Below are 15,671 nucleotides of genomic sequence, written 5' to 3' on the forward strand. Positions count from 1 at the left end.
GATGACATCAAAAACTACCTACAATGAATATTTTTTAGTTTTATCTTTAATAACTAGCAATTCCGTTCAATAACTAGCAATCCCTAAAAATATGAAATATGATGTGACATATTATCCAAAGAAATCAACTTTTAAATGAAAAAATAATAATTTCTCTCTTATCCGCACTCGTTATGGCCCATATGTTAGCCCACTATTACATGCTGGCCCATGTGTGAGCTAACTAGTATTACCGTTAGTATCGTCACCTGAGCACTATTTACGGTTTGAGCTAACACTGTTATGCCATAGTTTTGTGTTCATTGTTTTTTATTGTTCGGTGCCTTTGAAGTGTGGTTTCTCAAAAATGCCTTCAAGTGTTTTGTGTTGCCAAAGATGAATATTGTATTGGTTTCCTCCTCTTTTTCTTGTCGTATTTGCTTTGTTTTCTTCCCCGATAGTATTTGTTACTTTGTTTTTCTTCGATAGTAATTGTATATTGTTTTTCTGTATTCGTTTATTTTGTGAAGAAGATTTCTGTATTTGTTGTCAGTAGTATTGTCGTGCATAAGGTTATTTGTTGTTTCCGTAAGTACATGTTTTCGGATTTGTTTCCGGGTAGTTTTCACTAGTATTGTTGTGCAGAAGGTTTATGCATTCGTTTTCAGTAGTATTTGTTGTTTTCAAAAGTACTAAACTTTAGTACAAAGTTGGATCATCTATTACTAAAGTCAGTACAAAATTGGATCATCTATTTTGGAACGAGTATTAGTTTCAGCTCCTTAAAAATATGAAAGCAGATGTTGTTCTCGCCGAGTGCTTGTTTATCTTTTAAATAATCTCTGGAAGTGTAGGGAAAATCTTAAGAGTAGAATATGGTTTGGCTCTTATAAAGAGTTTGTTGATTCATTTGATTCCTTCTAACTCTACATCCTCGGTTCCTCACACCGCCACTGCCTATACTGTTTTTGGGAAGTCATTCGTCGAGCACTCACTCCATTTCCAAGAGGAAAAACAAAGGGTGGGAGACATTTTATTAACTACCCTATCACCCAGCTATCCATACACCCATCTGGCGGACACGTACGCACGGCAAGAGCAGATCAGGTGAAAATCCTGGCTCCGGTATTCGCAGCCGGAAGATCGACCTCGCGGATCTCCGTCTTCAAGCCCTTCCCAGCCGCATTGGCCAACGGGTGGATGCCGTGCGCCGGCCCGTTCATGTACGCCCGGTTCTCCCTCTCCTTCTGGAACGACACGCTGAACTTCTTCTCCACACCTGCACCCACGTAACAATCTCGGTGAACGAACCAAGAAACCCAAAAAGAAAACCATGGTGAACTCGGCGGGGCATGCTTACAGTCGGCGAGATCCTGCCGGAGCCGGCCCTCGCGGGTGAGCGCCATCATGATCTGCGGGAGGCCGAGCGGGAGGGCGTCGCCGCGGTCGACCTGCCAGAAGTGGACGGTCTTGCCGTAGGTCCTGGCGACGACCTTGAGGTCCCGGCGCTCGACGACGCCGGGGACGCCGGGCATGAAGAGCACACCGCCCTTGACCTCGAACTCGTGGGTGTGCCACATCGGCTTCTCCTCGTCGGGCAGCGTGAGGAACAGCTCCTCGGTGACGATGTACTCAAGGCCGATGAGGCGCGCGCCGGCCTCCGGCCCGTCGAAGATGAGGCATTGCTGCACGTCCTCGTTGAGGTGCGCGCAGAAGTGGTGCGCCTCCACCTGCCGCGTCATGTCATCCCCGTAGAAGTGGAAGGCGCAAAGGTGCTGGTGGATCTGGTTGATGGGGGCGAACCCCTGGATGGCCCCCGTCGGCGTCTCCAGCAGCGCCGTCCCCATCTCCGTCGGCTTCCCCGGCACGTCCACGTCGTGGCACGAGGCCGCCATCTTCGATGCTGTGCGAGTTGTGTGTGTTGCGAATGCAATCGAGTATCCCCTTGCTAGAGCCTGAAGCGAAATGGAGCTCTCCCGTGCGTTTGAATTCTGGACCGTCGGATCGAAATCTCCTCGCGATACAGGCCGTCGGATCTCGATCCAAATCGCTGTGGGTCGTCTGATATTTACCCGATCGTCCTGGGCCGTCGGATAAAATTTCAATGGCAACTAATTGTAAATACCTTACCTCCACCAGGGCATTCCGGTCATTTCGCGTCGTGGGGTATAAAAGGGGGGCGCTCCTGTGGTGGAGACCTAGCCGCCTCCTCCTCTCTCCCTCCCTCCCGCAGCCGCCTCCCTCCCGCGTGCCTCCTATCCTCCCACCCGCATCGCCGCCGCCGCTACCCACTGATGAGGACATAAATACCTTGGATACGACCAAAAATATTGCATACATGCATATTTGTCAAGTGATTTCTAATGCAAACTATTCAATAATCTATTTATGTTATCCAGAACAAAAATACTTCACACACTTTTGTGTTTTGTCTAATTGCAGGTGTATGGAACACTTGTACAATCCACATATGAAGATAAGGAAAAAGGAGAAGTTTATGTTGTGTTCAAAAAGTCCTCTCACGTCACTTTTGGGCCAAGAGAAGATAGAGTCCAAGTCTTTCACGTTCTGGATTCAGATTCGGACTGCACAGACATACCTGACTCAAAACGCCAATAACTTTTTCATACGGACTCCGAATTGGGTGATTCTTTTTTTGTTGGAAACTAGATTTCGTGCTCTTTCCAACCCAATTGGATTCACCTTCAAATTCATCCGGAGCGTTGAGTTACGGACGAAACAATCTGACGTTGCAGCAGAATTTGAGTCAAACTATAATCCCAAAGGTGTTGCATCACCTCCACTTGGGCCCATGAGCCTTGTACGACCTAGGGTTAGTTTTAGGCTGCCTTGGGACGTCCTCCCACCTCCTTGGCCGCCACCCCTTGCTCCTATATAAGTAGATCCATCTAGTAGCTTTTTCCTTGGAATTTGTTTAGTTAAAAGTTAGCCATTGCAACTTCGTGTACTTCGTTTGTGTCCAACAACCAGACCAAGACCGCTTACGGATCCCCACCATTATCAATACCTCACATATATTTGCAATATTCAGATTGCTTTATCATATGCTTGCTCGTTCTTCGATTGCTTGCAGGAATAGACCTTCGTGGTCAGGCTGACCGTGCTTCCGGCATCGTCAGTAACCTCAGGAGATTGGTTTAGCGGTTGCTAAGGCGCAACGTCGTGCACGTTTGTAGTCGTATCGTCAAAGTCGTCTCCACCAAATCGATAGTTATCATCTCATCGAAAGATCGGGACCTTAGCCTTTCTATCAAGTGGTATCAGTTTTCAGGTTGCTCGGTGAGAATTTACAGTTTTCCTAGATTAGATTTATTTTCTTACCTATTGTCCAAGAAAAAGCCACAAAAAAAAGTTAGATCTATTCATCCTTGGTCCAAGCCAGTCTGAGCCTTTGCAATTTTCTTTTCATTGCTTGCATAGTTGAATTATCGGTTGCATCGTCGTGTCGAGTTGCTGGTCTTAGTGTCTAGTTCGTTTAGAGTTTCGAGTTCTGTTCACATTAGTCACGCCACCGCTGCATCATTATCTCTTCCGCTGTCCACCACCCATCCATCAATTTCCACCACGTGCTACCCACCATTCATTGTCATAATAATAGTTGAGATCGTTCACATCTTCGCTTGATCCAATCTGCGTCTTATCTAGTTTGTTTTGGAAAGAGGGAGAAAAAAAGAGAGAAAAAAACGAGAAAAAAAAAGAGAAAAAAAGTCAGAGAAAACAAGGAAAAAAAATCAAAAAAATCGACACAAACTTTTTCAGAGGAAAGTTGGAGACAAAGTTGTTGATATATCCTGCTTGGCTGTTGTTTCACATCATTATCTTTACTGCCGTTGTGATCTTCACTTATATCTTGCTGTCCAGAGCTACTTAGTATCCTTCATTGATGCTAGTTGTGCTACGACATGATCTCATTAGTGTTCTAGGCTCGCGTCTCTAGTTCGGTCTAGCCTAGGACCAGCACAGTATCGTCGTTGAGCATTTATTCAACATTGCATCTCTGAATTGATTATTGCTAATCTTTTGCTACCATATATAGCCAACCCAGCTCCATATATTTCTACACCGTGTATACGTACGTTCCCCTGGCAATCGCTTTACACAATCTTCAGAGTTATTTGACATCGTTGGTTGCCTGTCACCACCTGTTGCTTGGTAAGAACTTGTAAGATATTGATATTTGTTTTACTGTGAGCGCTTTACCACCACACCCTAGTAGTTCATAGGAACATTATTCTTGAATTTTATTTCTTGTTTCTACTAATCATGACAGGTTCCGAAGATAGAAGTTCTTGGACGACGGACACATCTTCACCATCACGAGAGTTGGGACAACACACACAAGCACATGGTCAGGTTATCTTTTTACCGTCATTTGAGGGTAGATTTAATCCTACTACATATCTAGCTTGGGAGCTTGAAGTAGAACAAGTTTTTAGTCACCATGACTTTTTTGAACTTGAGCGAGTGCGAGCAGCCACTAGAGCATTTACTGATTTTGCTTTTGTTTGGTGGAGTGTACATTGTAAGAAAAACATTGATAACCAACCCACAACTTGGAAAGTTTTGAAAGCTGTAATGAGACAACAATTTTTCCCTCCTTATTATCGTCGTGAATTGCTTCGCAAATTTGAACAATTTAAACAAGGCAACAACATTGTTCATGCTTACTACCAAGAGTTCAAATCTTATATGCATCATTGTGACATAGAAGAATCTGAGAATGATACAATGAATAGATTTTTTGGTGGTTTGAACCATGATATTCAGGCAAGATTTCAGTATATTCCTCGTTGCATTACTGGTATGTATGTCCGTGCTTGTACCTTTGAGAGACAGATAAAGGAGGATGCATTAGGTGACTACAACAACTACTATTCCAGTTCATGCTCGCCACCGCCGGTGGGTTCCTCCATCATTGCACCTCGGATTATGAGCGCGGCATCATCTCAAGGGTATGGTACATTGTCAACGTCCGTACCTACATCAGCTACATCTTTGCCACAAGGTAACAGTAAAGGTATTGATGATATAACTTCACATGAGAATGATGCATGCCTAGTTAACTTGAATGCGTCATGTATTGAGTTACCTGTTGATTTGAGCACACCACCTATTTTAGAGAATCTTGTTACTATCATGAATGCGTCATGTGATCAAACAACTGAAATATCAATAATTTTGAGTGCACCCATTGAATTAACTGTTGATGCAAAAGAACTAATGTTTAATCATTTTGATATGGCCTCCAATCTTGGTGATGATTCTGTGTCCAATGACTTATTGCATGTTTGTTTATTTAAGCATGTTGTAGCATGTAAATTTGATGCAAGTAAGGTTTATTCACCAAAGTTGGGATGGTTTAATGATGAACATTGCGAATCTTTTGAAATGAATAAGAGCTTCACTTATATGTGCAAACTGAGTTCTAATATTTTCATGCCTTCTACTTCTTGTGATAATTTTTTGGCTTTATTTTTTATGAACTATGAAATTTACTCATGTATACATGTGTCATACGTGCAAAAATCAAGGAAAGTTAAACTGGGTGACATATACATATACAACATGTACACCTTGTCTCTTTTGTTAGCCACATTTCAGATTAAGCAACGCCGAGGACGGCTTTGCTTTCAAAAAGGGGAGGATGATGAGGACATGACTACCTTGGATACGACCAAAAATATTGCATACATGCATATTTGTCAGGTGATTTCTAATGCAAACTATTCAATAATCTATTTATGTTATCCAGAACAAAAATACTTCACACACTTTTGTGTTTTGTCTAATTGCAGGTGTATGGGACATTTGTACAATCCACATATGAAGATAAGGAAAAAGAAGAAGTTTATGTTGTGTTCAAAAAGTCCTCTCACGTCACTTTTGGGCCAAGAGAAGATAGAGTCCAAGTCTTTCACGTTCTGGATTCAGATTCGGACTGCACAGACATACCTGACTCAAAACGCCAATAACTTTTTCATACGGACTCCGAATTGGGTGATTCTTTTTTTGTTGGAAACTAGATTTCGTGCTCTTTCCAACCCAATTGGATTCACCTTCAAATTCATCCGGAGCGTTGAGTTACGGACGAAACAATCTGACGTTGCAGCAGAATTTGAGTCAAACTATAATCCCAAAGGTGTTGCATCACCTCCACTTGGGCCCATGAGCCTTGTACGACCTAGGGTTAGTTTTAGGCTGCCTTGGGACGTCCTCCCACCTCCTTGGCTGCCACCCCTTGCTCCTATATAAGTAGATCCATCTAGTAGCTTTTTCCTTAGAATTTGTTTAGTTAAAAGTTAGCCATTGCAACTTCGTGTACTTCGTTTGTGTCCAACGACCAGACCAAGACCGCTTACGGATCCCCACCATTATCAATACCTCATATATATTTGCAATATTCAGATTGCTTTATCATATTCTTGCTTGTTCTTCGATTGCTTGCAGGAATAGACCTTCGTGGTCAGGCTGACCGTGCTTCCGGCATCGTCAGTAACCTCAGGAGATTAGTTTAGCGCTTGCTAAGGCGCAACGTCGTGCACGTTTGTAGTCGGATCGTCAAAGTCGTCTCCACCAAATCGATAGTTATCATCTCATCGAAAGATCGGGACCTTAGCCTTTCTATCAAGTGGTCCCGATCTTTCGATGAGATGATAACTATCGATTTAGTGGAGACGACTTTGACGATCCGACTACAAACGTGCACGACGTTGCGCCTTAGCAACCGCTAAACCAATCTCCTGAGGTTACTGACGATGCCGGAAGCACGGTCAGCCTGACCACGAAGGTCTATTCCTGCAAGCAATCGAAGAACGAGCAAGCATATGATAAAGCAATCTGAATATTGCAAATATATATGAGGTATTGATAATGGTGGGGATCCGTAAGCGGTCTTGGTCTGGTCGTTGGACACAAACGAAGTACACGAAGTTGCAATGGCTAACTTTTAACTAAACAAATTCCAAGGAAAAAGCTACTAGATGGATCTACTTATATAGGAGCAAGGGGTGGCGGCCAAGGAGGTGGGAGGACGTCCCAAGGCAGCCTAAAACTAACCCTAGGTCGTACAAGGCTCATGGGCCCAAGTGGAGGTGATGCAACACCTTTGGGCTTGTAGTTTGACTCGAATTCTGCTGCAACGTCAGATTGTTTCGTCCGTAACTCAACGCTCCGGACGAATTTGAAGGTGAATCCAATTGGGTTGGAAAGAGCACGAAATCTAGTTTCCAACAAAAAAAGAATCACCCAATTCGGAGTCCGTATGAAAAAGTTGTTAGCGTTTTGAGTCAGGTATGTCTGTGCAGTCCGAATCTGAATCCAGAACGTGAAAGACTTGGACTCTATCTTCTCTTGGCCCAAAAGTGACGTGAGAGGACTTTTTGAACACAACATAAACTTCTTCTTTTTCCTTATCTTCATATATGGATTGTACAAATGTCCCATACACCTGCAATTAGACAAAACACAAAAGTGTGTGAAGTATTTTTGTTCTGGATAACATAAATAGATTATTGAATAGTTTGCATTAAAAATCACCTGACAAATATGCATGTATGCAATATTTTTGGTCGTATCCAAGGTAGTCATTTCCTCATCACCCACCTCCTCGAACCGCGATTGAACCCTAGCCGTCACTCCCCGCCAGCCATCCTCCCTGCCCGTCGGCCGCCGCCACGCCATCACCGCCACCTACCCGACGCGTTGTGGAGGAAGCGACCAGAGAGGGAGGGCGTCGCCGGCGTGTGCGCGTGCTTCCACGGGTTCTCGTCGCGGTCGCCGGAGCCGTGGTCAACCGCGTCGGGGAGGATGGGCGCCACATCGCGGTCGCCGAATCCGTTGGCTGCGAGTCCGGGCGCGTCGGATCCGGTGGCTATTAGGAGGCAGCGCTCGGAGGAGGTCGGACGCAAGAGGCCAGCGCGCGGAAGAGGCCGGGGCATGGAGGCAGCGCACGGAGCTCAGTTGCGGCGACGAGCTGTGCTACTGCCTTGGCTACAACCTGGTAGGTGAGCTCGTCCTCTCCTCTGCTGCTTTGTTTTTATTAGTTTGCGGCTATGTTCATTTTCCATGGACTATAGAGTTCATAAAACGTCTATGGAGTACAAGCACGCAGCTCCAGCTCCTTTGATTTGCATCCATGCAGTACAAACACTCAATTCCTATGTTTAGTACACCAAACATGCACTTAGGTTCAGTAGTACTCCTAGGTTTTGTAAATGCTCCTAAATCCAGTTAGCTTCAGTAGTACTCCTAGGAGTAAATGGGCATCAAGAGAATGATTTGGCATGTGTTTCAGTTAGGTTCAGTAATACTCCTAGATTTTGCATGGTGTTCAGTTAGGTTCATTTATCCAATAGCACAAGCAAAGCATTTTCAGTCTAATCTGCTTCCAAAGGACATAATCTTTATCCTGTAGGCTAGATTGGGCTTAGAGCCACGTGGTAGCCAACTGCATGTTGGAAACAGGAGCAAGAATGGTCAACTTTATGCTTTGATCAACTATGGTGTTTGGTGTTTTGGTTTAGTCCTATGAACTTCTTATAGTATTTCTTCATATATGGGACATTAAGAAATGTATTAGCTGCACCTATATGCGCTCCCGCAAAACAAAACTGAACAATTCCTCTAATTTGGAATTTGTATTTGTTGTATTCTCTATCTGCTATGCAAGCTACACGATGCAACAATTTTAGTTTTTTATTCTTTTGTACTGTCATGAACTCTGATGGTTGTATAGGGCAACTTTTTTCTTCACTCCATAATTCAGGATGAACCAGGTGTCTTGGTCATATGGTTTATTTCAGTCCACCTCAGGGAACAAAGTTGGTATCTTTTGTCTGAATTTACGGACATCTTATAGAATAAATTATGCCAGATTTGTTTCCTTCACTCCTCTTGTTATGCCAGATTTGTTTCCCTCACTCCTCTTGATTTGTTCCATTTCTTACAATCTACTCTGCTAGGTTCATCTCCAATGGCAAATCCATAGCTTTGTGCTAAAGGTTCAGGCAGATGGAAGCATTAGCAATTCCCTCGACGTAGCTCCCGATTGGGCCTGAACCACAACCAGCTAAGGTACCAAACTTTCTTTACAACCTCATTACTACTAGAGGACGTTTGCCTTTTTCTTACTACTAGAGTACTTTGTGATGACATTTCACTTTTATTTTTCAGGGGACATTTCTACAGATTGTTTCTATCTGATTTCCGACATTTTCAGTTTTTGGAACACCCAGAATGGATATATTGAGTGTCCCTCTTGCTGCTAAACACAATACAGTTGAGATTATGTCCCTACTGAGATTCTTAAAGAACATGGTACACCGGAATAGCTTCAGATCAAAGTGAGCTGCACATTTCAACACATTGTGATTTCTAAAAATCCTATACCCCCAAATATATTTTTTTATTGGTCCAGTTTCATGATTTTGTATAAACCCGTCTTCAGCTATACAAAATAGCTTGGTGTGTGATGCAGCAAATTATGTGCTTGTGCTTGCAGGTAACTCAGCCGATGGACCTTCTTATCATGAAACACCATGGCAATCGAGCTGTCGTCCGTCCATCCCTCCCTCCTCGCGCCCGGAACCCTAGCTCGCGGCCATGGCGACCGTGCATGTCGCAGGCAGTGCAGGATCTTCAGCACTACAAGTTGTGATTTCTATCACATGTTTGTTTGATACACAAGGTCGATCGTCTATCACCTGTTCCTATTAGGCTTGAAATACAACAAAGAATATGCGATTAGTGCTTACTACTCTTGCATGTAAAAAGTTGTGATTTCTTTTTTTCAAGCCCCTTTCTTTTCTCTGGATGCAGGTCCTTCCATCATGTACCCACCCACACATGCAAATGAATTCGTTTGGTGGTTATATCTTGAGTGGCATCTGAATACACAAGCGTGACTAATAGTAAGCGTGAGTGCTAGAGAAGTCCCCATTTAGCATGATGGAGAGCAGGATTGTCCCCATTTGTATTTGGTTCACACAGTTGTAGCTTCCTTTTTCTACGGGTTGCAATGATATGGCTTGGTCGCGGCTTAGGTCAGACAGAGATGATCCAGTACTAATTAAGCATCATTGATAAATAACAAGAGGGGCATGTGAGGAGCTCTGTCTTGCTTGTAATAGCTAAACTATTGTTACCTACTTAATGAGATCCATCGTCGATCTGCTCTATTGACTAAATGTACCCTGCTTGCTTTGCTTTGACAAAATGGCCTGTACTGAACTTGGTCATCCTTGGCTACCCAGATGAGATGTCTATAAGGAGAACTATCCAGTCCATATCTGAATCTAGGAACTATGAACTATTATATCGATGATGTCGAGTTATGTCTACATAGCCTGCCTTGCTATGCTTCTATAAGCTCAATGTATCCTTTGTACTGTTCTTCTTCTTCGACTTATCTGCTCATTTTTAGATAAATTTTCATGTGAGTACCAATGTTATAAACCAGAATTCTCTTTCTAAGGATGCTTATGTCAGAACGGTTCATCATATTTGTCAATATATTCTAGGGCCAATTCCAGTTCTGCCCCTAACTCGAACCCACTACTCAGTTTTGCCCCTAATTTTCAGGTATGCTCAGTTTTGCCCCTCCGCCGTTAGTGTCACTTATAGAAATGCCCTTTTGCACCGTTACCGTCCGGTCAAAGTACTTTGACCATCCAGGAAAAAATAGCAAAAAAAATCAAAAAAATATGAAATTTGGTGGGATCGAAGATAGTCATGTCCGCAAGGCGCGTGCACATTTTTGTGTTGGTTGGACACTCCGGGAGCTCGTCGCAAAGGAAAACAAAAATAATTTATGCCTATGAACAGTAAATTCGAAAAAAATAGCAAAAAAGTTCAAAAAAATTTGAATTTATTTGGCGTCAAAGAGGCTTGAGTGCACAAAGTGCTTGCAAGTTTTGGTGATCAAATGACATACGGGGCGCTCTAGAGAAAAAAAACAAAATAGTGCATTTTTTCAAAGTTTTTTTGAGCTAAAATTTGTTTTTTTCTCCACGAGCTCCTACAATGTCCAAACACAACAAAAACGTGCACACATCTTGCGCACCTGAATATCTTGAGTCCCACGAAATTTCATATTTTTTTGATTTTTTTTCTATTTTTTTTGAATTTACTGCTCGCATGCGTACAAAATTTATGTTTTCCTTTGACACGAGCTCCCGGAGTGTCCGAACGGCATGAAAATGTGCACGCGCCTTGCGGACATGACTATCTTCGATCCCACCAAATTTCATATTTTTTTGATTTTTTTTGCTATTTTTTCAGGACGGTCAAAGACCTTTGACTGGACGGTAACGGCAGAGAAGGGCATTTCTATAAGTGAAACTAACGGCGGAGGGGCAAAACTGAGCATACCTAAAAATTAGGGGCAAAACTGAGTAGTGGGTTCGAGTTAAGGGCATAGATGTAAATGTCCCTATATTCTATACAATATGTTATGCGGTCTAAAACCCATCTTAAATTTCATATCTTATGAATAGATAATAATTTGCAGTATGACACTGTACTGAACTAACATCATTGCTTTTTTTCATATTTACAATGCTCCTATGACTGTTCTGTAAAAAAAATGCTCCTATGACTGTATTACCCAATTGGATATAATTGTACCCGGCAGCGGCGTTGCCGGGTGCGGCAAGCCGCATTTCCTACTGTTAAATTGATTGACTGGTGTGCATATGATTTCAAGGTATCATTTTCAAGGTAGGAGACTGATATGAACTGCCAATGTAATTTCTTTTTATTTGTGATTCTTGCTGTTTAATTGATTGACTGGTGTGCATATGATTTCTAATATATGAATTCCTTGTCTTGTGTATTGAATATAGGATTTAGCTACAGATAATCATTAATCAACTAATGTAATTTCTTTGCCAAGTTGTAGTTAGAGTTAAATGTGCCACTGGTTATTTTATATCCTTTATTTATTCTTATTCTTCTAAATGAAATAGGAGATTTGTTGGTGCTCCATTAACTAAATATCACTGACAAAATGTTGTTCTCATTTCAGTTGAGAGAAAAGTTGCATACTTTGTGAACCAATTGGAGATTCATGTTGTTTCCCTGGATATTGTGTAGTTAGAGTTGATGTCACTGGTTATTTTATATCATTTGTTACTATTCTTTAATCGCCAAATCATATAGGAGATTTTGTTGGTGCCCAATTAACCAAATGTTACTGACAAAACTGACAAAATGTTGTTCTTATTTCAGTTTGAGCGCAAATTGCATGCTCTATAAACTAACGGGAGATTTCTGTTGTTACCAGAATATTGTAGGAAGGGTGGACTATGAAGGGAAACACTGGTGTTCTAAGATAGATGTTCTGTGTTTGAGATCTTGCCTTGGTAGCTGGATGCCTTGGTGCAAGACATTCAAGGTAAGATTGATCCCCTGTACCCATGAGTTCACTTCTCATGTAGAGCTAATAGTCCTGTTATTTTTCTATATACTATGGCAGAGTAGAGATATATTGTGTATGCCAACATGTATGTAAGAGTAATAGTAATATGATACTTCTGATTGTAGATCCAAGGTTTTAAACCGACAAAAAATGCTATCAGTTCTCATATCAAATTTTTATGCCAGATGTGCATGCTCAAAGATTTTGGTCGGCAACTTATAGTGTGTATCAAAGGATTCTGAAAAAAATAAGGTTGAGTTGTTATCGGACATTGGACCTTTATATCTTTTGCATGAAATTTTATTTATTACTTGAGCTCTGTATTTTTCCTGTGCATATCTTTGTGCTAAAAAAATGCATTTCTGTTAAATAGTAATTCCTAACTAATTGTTTCTGATAAACAACGATGCCTTCCTTACACAGGTTGTTTGATGCGTTCGTGCTCGTCGGCGGGACGGTGCAAGGTGCAACTCCGACGCGGTTCCTCGCCGGTTGGACGGCGTTCAGGCGCAACCCCGGCGCGCACTGAGTACTGCCTCGGCTACAGCCTCCCTCGGTGAGGTCCATCTTCCTCCCGCTCCTCTGCTTCGGCTACTGTATAGGACATGGCCATGGCTATATTGATGTGGTGCTTGTCTGGTTGATGCTCTATGCCCTACTCATGCATCGGTTCCTACTTGAGCTCTGTACTCGTGGATCCATGCCATTTTAGGGTTTGCAGGCTGCTGTTCATGTTTAGTTGCTATCATAGGAGCTAATGTGATGCTCTGGTTTACATGTCGATGCCCTGGTCCTATAGCTATGCTCCTGGATTTGCTATATTGATCAGTGGCGTTCGTGCTAGGGCGATGATGATTAATCGTGGCTGAAATAAGTGTGCCTTTGAGCAATCGTGGCACCTGTGCGTATCAGGTTGGATCCTCCCTCTTGTCTCTAGAATCCTTTTTGATCCTGTGATACTTGTTGTTGTCCTTGGATGGTCATTCTTGTTGAGTGATAACCAGGGCAGCTCCACTGTATGAACAGATTGATCTGGTGATAAGAGATGACGGGGGTAGGTTATATGATCGAGGAAAGGTGAATCTGAGCCCGCTATGCATCCCCTTGTTAGAGTCTGAACCGAAATGGAGCTCTCCCATGCGTTTCCCCTTGTTAGAGTCTGAACCGAAATGGAGCTCTCCCGTGCGTTTGGATTCTGGACCGTCGGATCGAAATCTCCTCGCGATACAGGCCGTCGGATCTCGATCCAAATTGTTGTGGGTCGTTGGATATTTACCGATCAACTTCGGCCGTCGGATAAAATTCCAATGGCAACAGAATGTAAATACCGTGCCCCCACCAGGGCATCTGGGTCATTTTGCTTGGGGGGTGTATAAAATGACCGCGGCTTCCTGCGATGAAAACCTAGCTGCCGCCTCCTCTCTCACTCACTCTTGCAGCTGCCTTCCTCCCTCCCACGCAGGTGGTTCCCATGGTGATGGCGGCTATGCAATGAACCCTGAACCATTTTTTATTTGTATTTAAATGTGTTGCTTATTTATGCTCAAGTGGCGTTCGTGCTAGGGCGATGATGATTACCTTGGCTGGAATTAGTGTGCCTTTGAGCAATCGAGGCACCACTGGGTATCAAGCTGGATCCTCCCTCTTGTCTCTAGAATCCTTTTTGATCCTGTGATACTTGTTGTTGTCCTTGGATGGTCATTCTTGTTGAGTGATAACCAGGGCAGCTCTACTGTATAAACAGATCGATCTGGTGATAAGAGATGATGGGGGTAGGTTATATGATCGAGGAAAGGCAAATCTGAGCCCACTATGCAATAAAAACTGCAGCTACCTCCCCTAATGTGTGTAATATTGAAGGAAAAAAAGAACTTTTCATGTCTTGCTACTTTAAAATTCCAAAAGGTTCATTCTTCCTTTGCTGGTTACTTAACCATGTTTTTTGTTTTGCTTTGGTTCTGGTTGAGATATTAAAGGTTGTTTATATATGAAAAGAACAGACACTTATAGCTTTGTATGCCTCAACTGTAGCTTAGGATCCAGTGTTGTAGTGCTTTGCCTAATTAAAAAAACTTTAATCAATAATAGTCGTTCTTTCCTTATGATTTGAACTCTGAGAGGGCCATTGATTCTTGATCTTAAGGTGACCCCATTTTTCTATGCCTCATGCTCATGCTGCTCTATGTTCCTTTTTTAAAAAAATTGCTTGCATTTTGGGTTGGTTTTCTGCTCTATGTTCCCTTTTAGCGTTTCTTTCCGTTGTTGCTGCACTCCCTTTTCTGTATACTACATGATCTTTTTGTATCTCATTCTGCCGCTTCTTGGTTATTAGATGCTTTGAGTTTGAGTGGCTTGAAGATACAGATTACACAATGTTCCGTTCTATCATATGCCATCTTGATATGGATACAATGTTAGCTTTTGATATGAGCTAGAATTATGTTGCCCCACCAGCCTGAAAATGTGATAAATAAAAGCCTACAATGCTCGTTTATTTGTATTTACAGGCTTCGTTGTGCAGATAATTTACTCTTTGTTCCATAGGATCACATTTGGTAGTGGCGTGACCTGAACCTTGATGCTTTCTTCTTGCTGCTGCTGCTGTATTCTGTAATGGAACTGTTAGATAAGGTAGTTAGTCTAGCCGTAGGTCTTAGTAGTGCAGATTCATTTTATTTTCTAGGGTGTGCAGAACAAAATCAGGAGATGGTAGTAACTGGCAGCTACTTCTGAGTACAAATTTTGCTTTTCTGGATTATCATATTCCTTTTGTTTCTCATAATGAAGCCGCCGGGCAGTGCTCCAATATTGTATTACTGGGCAGTGTTGGGCAATGCACGCCGTTGCCACCAGTTGCGCCTTGCGCGGCCGAGGGGCGCCAGCCGCAGGTGCTCGATGCGGCGCTCCCCTGTCACTCCTTCTGCGACCGCTGTAGGTGTTCCCCGGTCGTTCTTCCTCCTCCATTGGCAGGAGGGGCTCGGCTGCAGTTCTGCTACAGTCAATCTCTCTCTCTCTCTCTCTCTCTCTCTCTCTCTCTCTCTCTCTCTCTCTCTCTCTCTCTCTGTGCTCCACCCATCATCGTGGAATTGCAGGTCGTTCATTAACACTATTTGATATCTGAGAACTAGAAATGCTGAAATCTGAAAACTGGAATCTCCAGTTAACTGAATTTTTGAACGTTTAATCTTGTCTAACTATTTGTGAGGTTTATTGGGGTTTCCAGTAGATAAAACCTAACCCTATGTATTTATAAATG

At 42.7% G+C, this 15,671-nt stretch overlaps 1 protein-coding gene and 1 long non-coding RNA gene across 3 annotated transcripts; one reads left to right on the forward strand and one right to left on the reverse strand.

Annotated features, from left to right (window-relative positions):
• Nucleotides 1-1,082: 1,082 nt before the first annotated feature.
• On the reverse strand, nucleotides 1,083-1,874 carry LOC125556160 (oil body-associated protein 1A-like). Its single transcript, XM_048695986.2, has 2 exons — nucleotides 1,340-1,874; nucleotides 1,083-1,258 (listed from the first exon to the last, which is right to left on the reverse strand). Exons 1-2 carry the CDS (start codon nucleotides 1,872-1,874, stop codon nucleotides 1,083-1,085), a joined length of 711 nt encoding a protein of 236 aa, XP_048551943.2.
• A 5,670-nt stretch (nucleotides 1,875-7,544) lies between these two features.
• LOC125509564 (uncharacterized) lies at nucleotides 7,545-10,175 on the forward strand. 2 transcript variants are annotated; one of them, XR_007284152.2, is made up of 5 exons: nucleotides 7,545-7,999; nucleotides 8,961-9,072; nucleotides 9,172-9,341; nucleotides 9,500-9,685; nucleotides 9,817-10,175. It is a non-coding gene; the product is annotated as an uncharacterized LOC125509564 (long non-coding RNA). The 2 variants fall into 2 exon arrangements; XR_007284151.2 differs by having other exon boundaries at nucleotides 7,546-8,003.
• The last annotated feature ends 5,496 nt before the right edge of the window (nucleotides 10,176-15,671 follow it).

Source organism: Triticum urartu, chromosome 5A (genome assembly GCF_056163025.1).
Source record: "Triticum urartu cultivar PI428250 chromosome 5A, HENAU_Tu73, whole genome shotgun sequence".
NCBI lineage: Eukaryota > Viridiplantae > Streptophyta > Magnoliopsida > Poales > Poaceae > Triticum > Triticum urartu.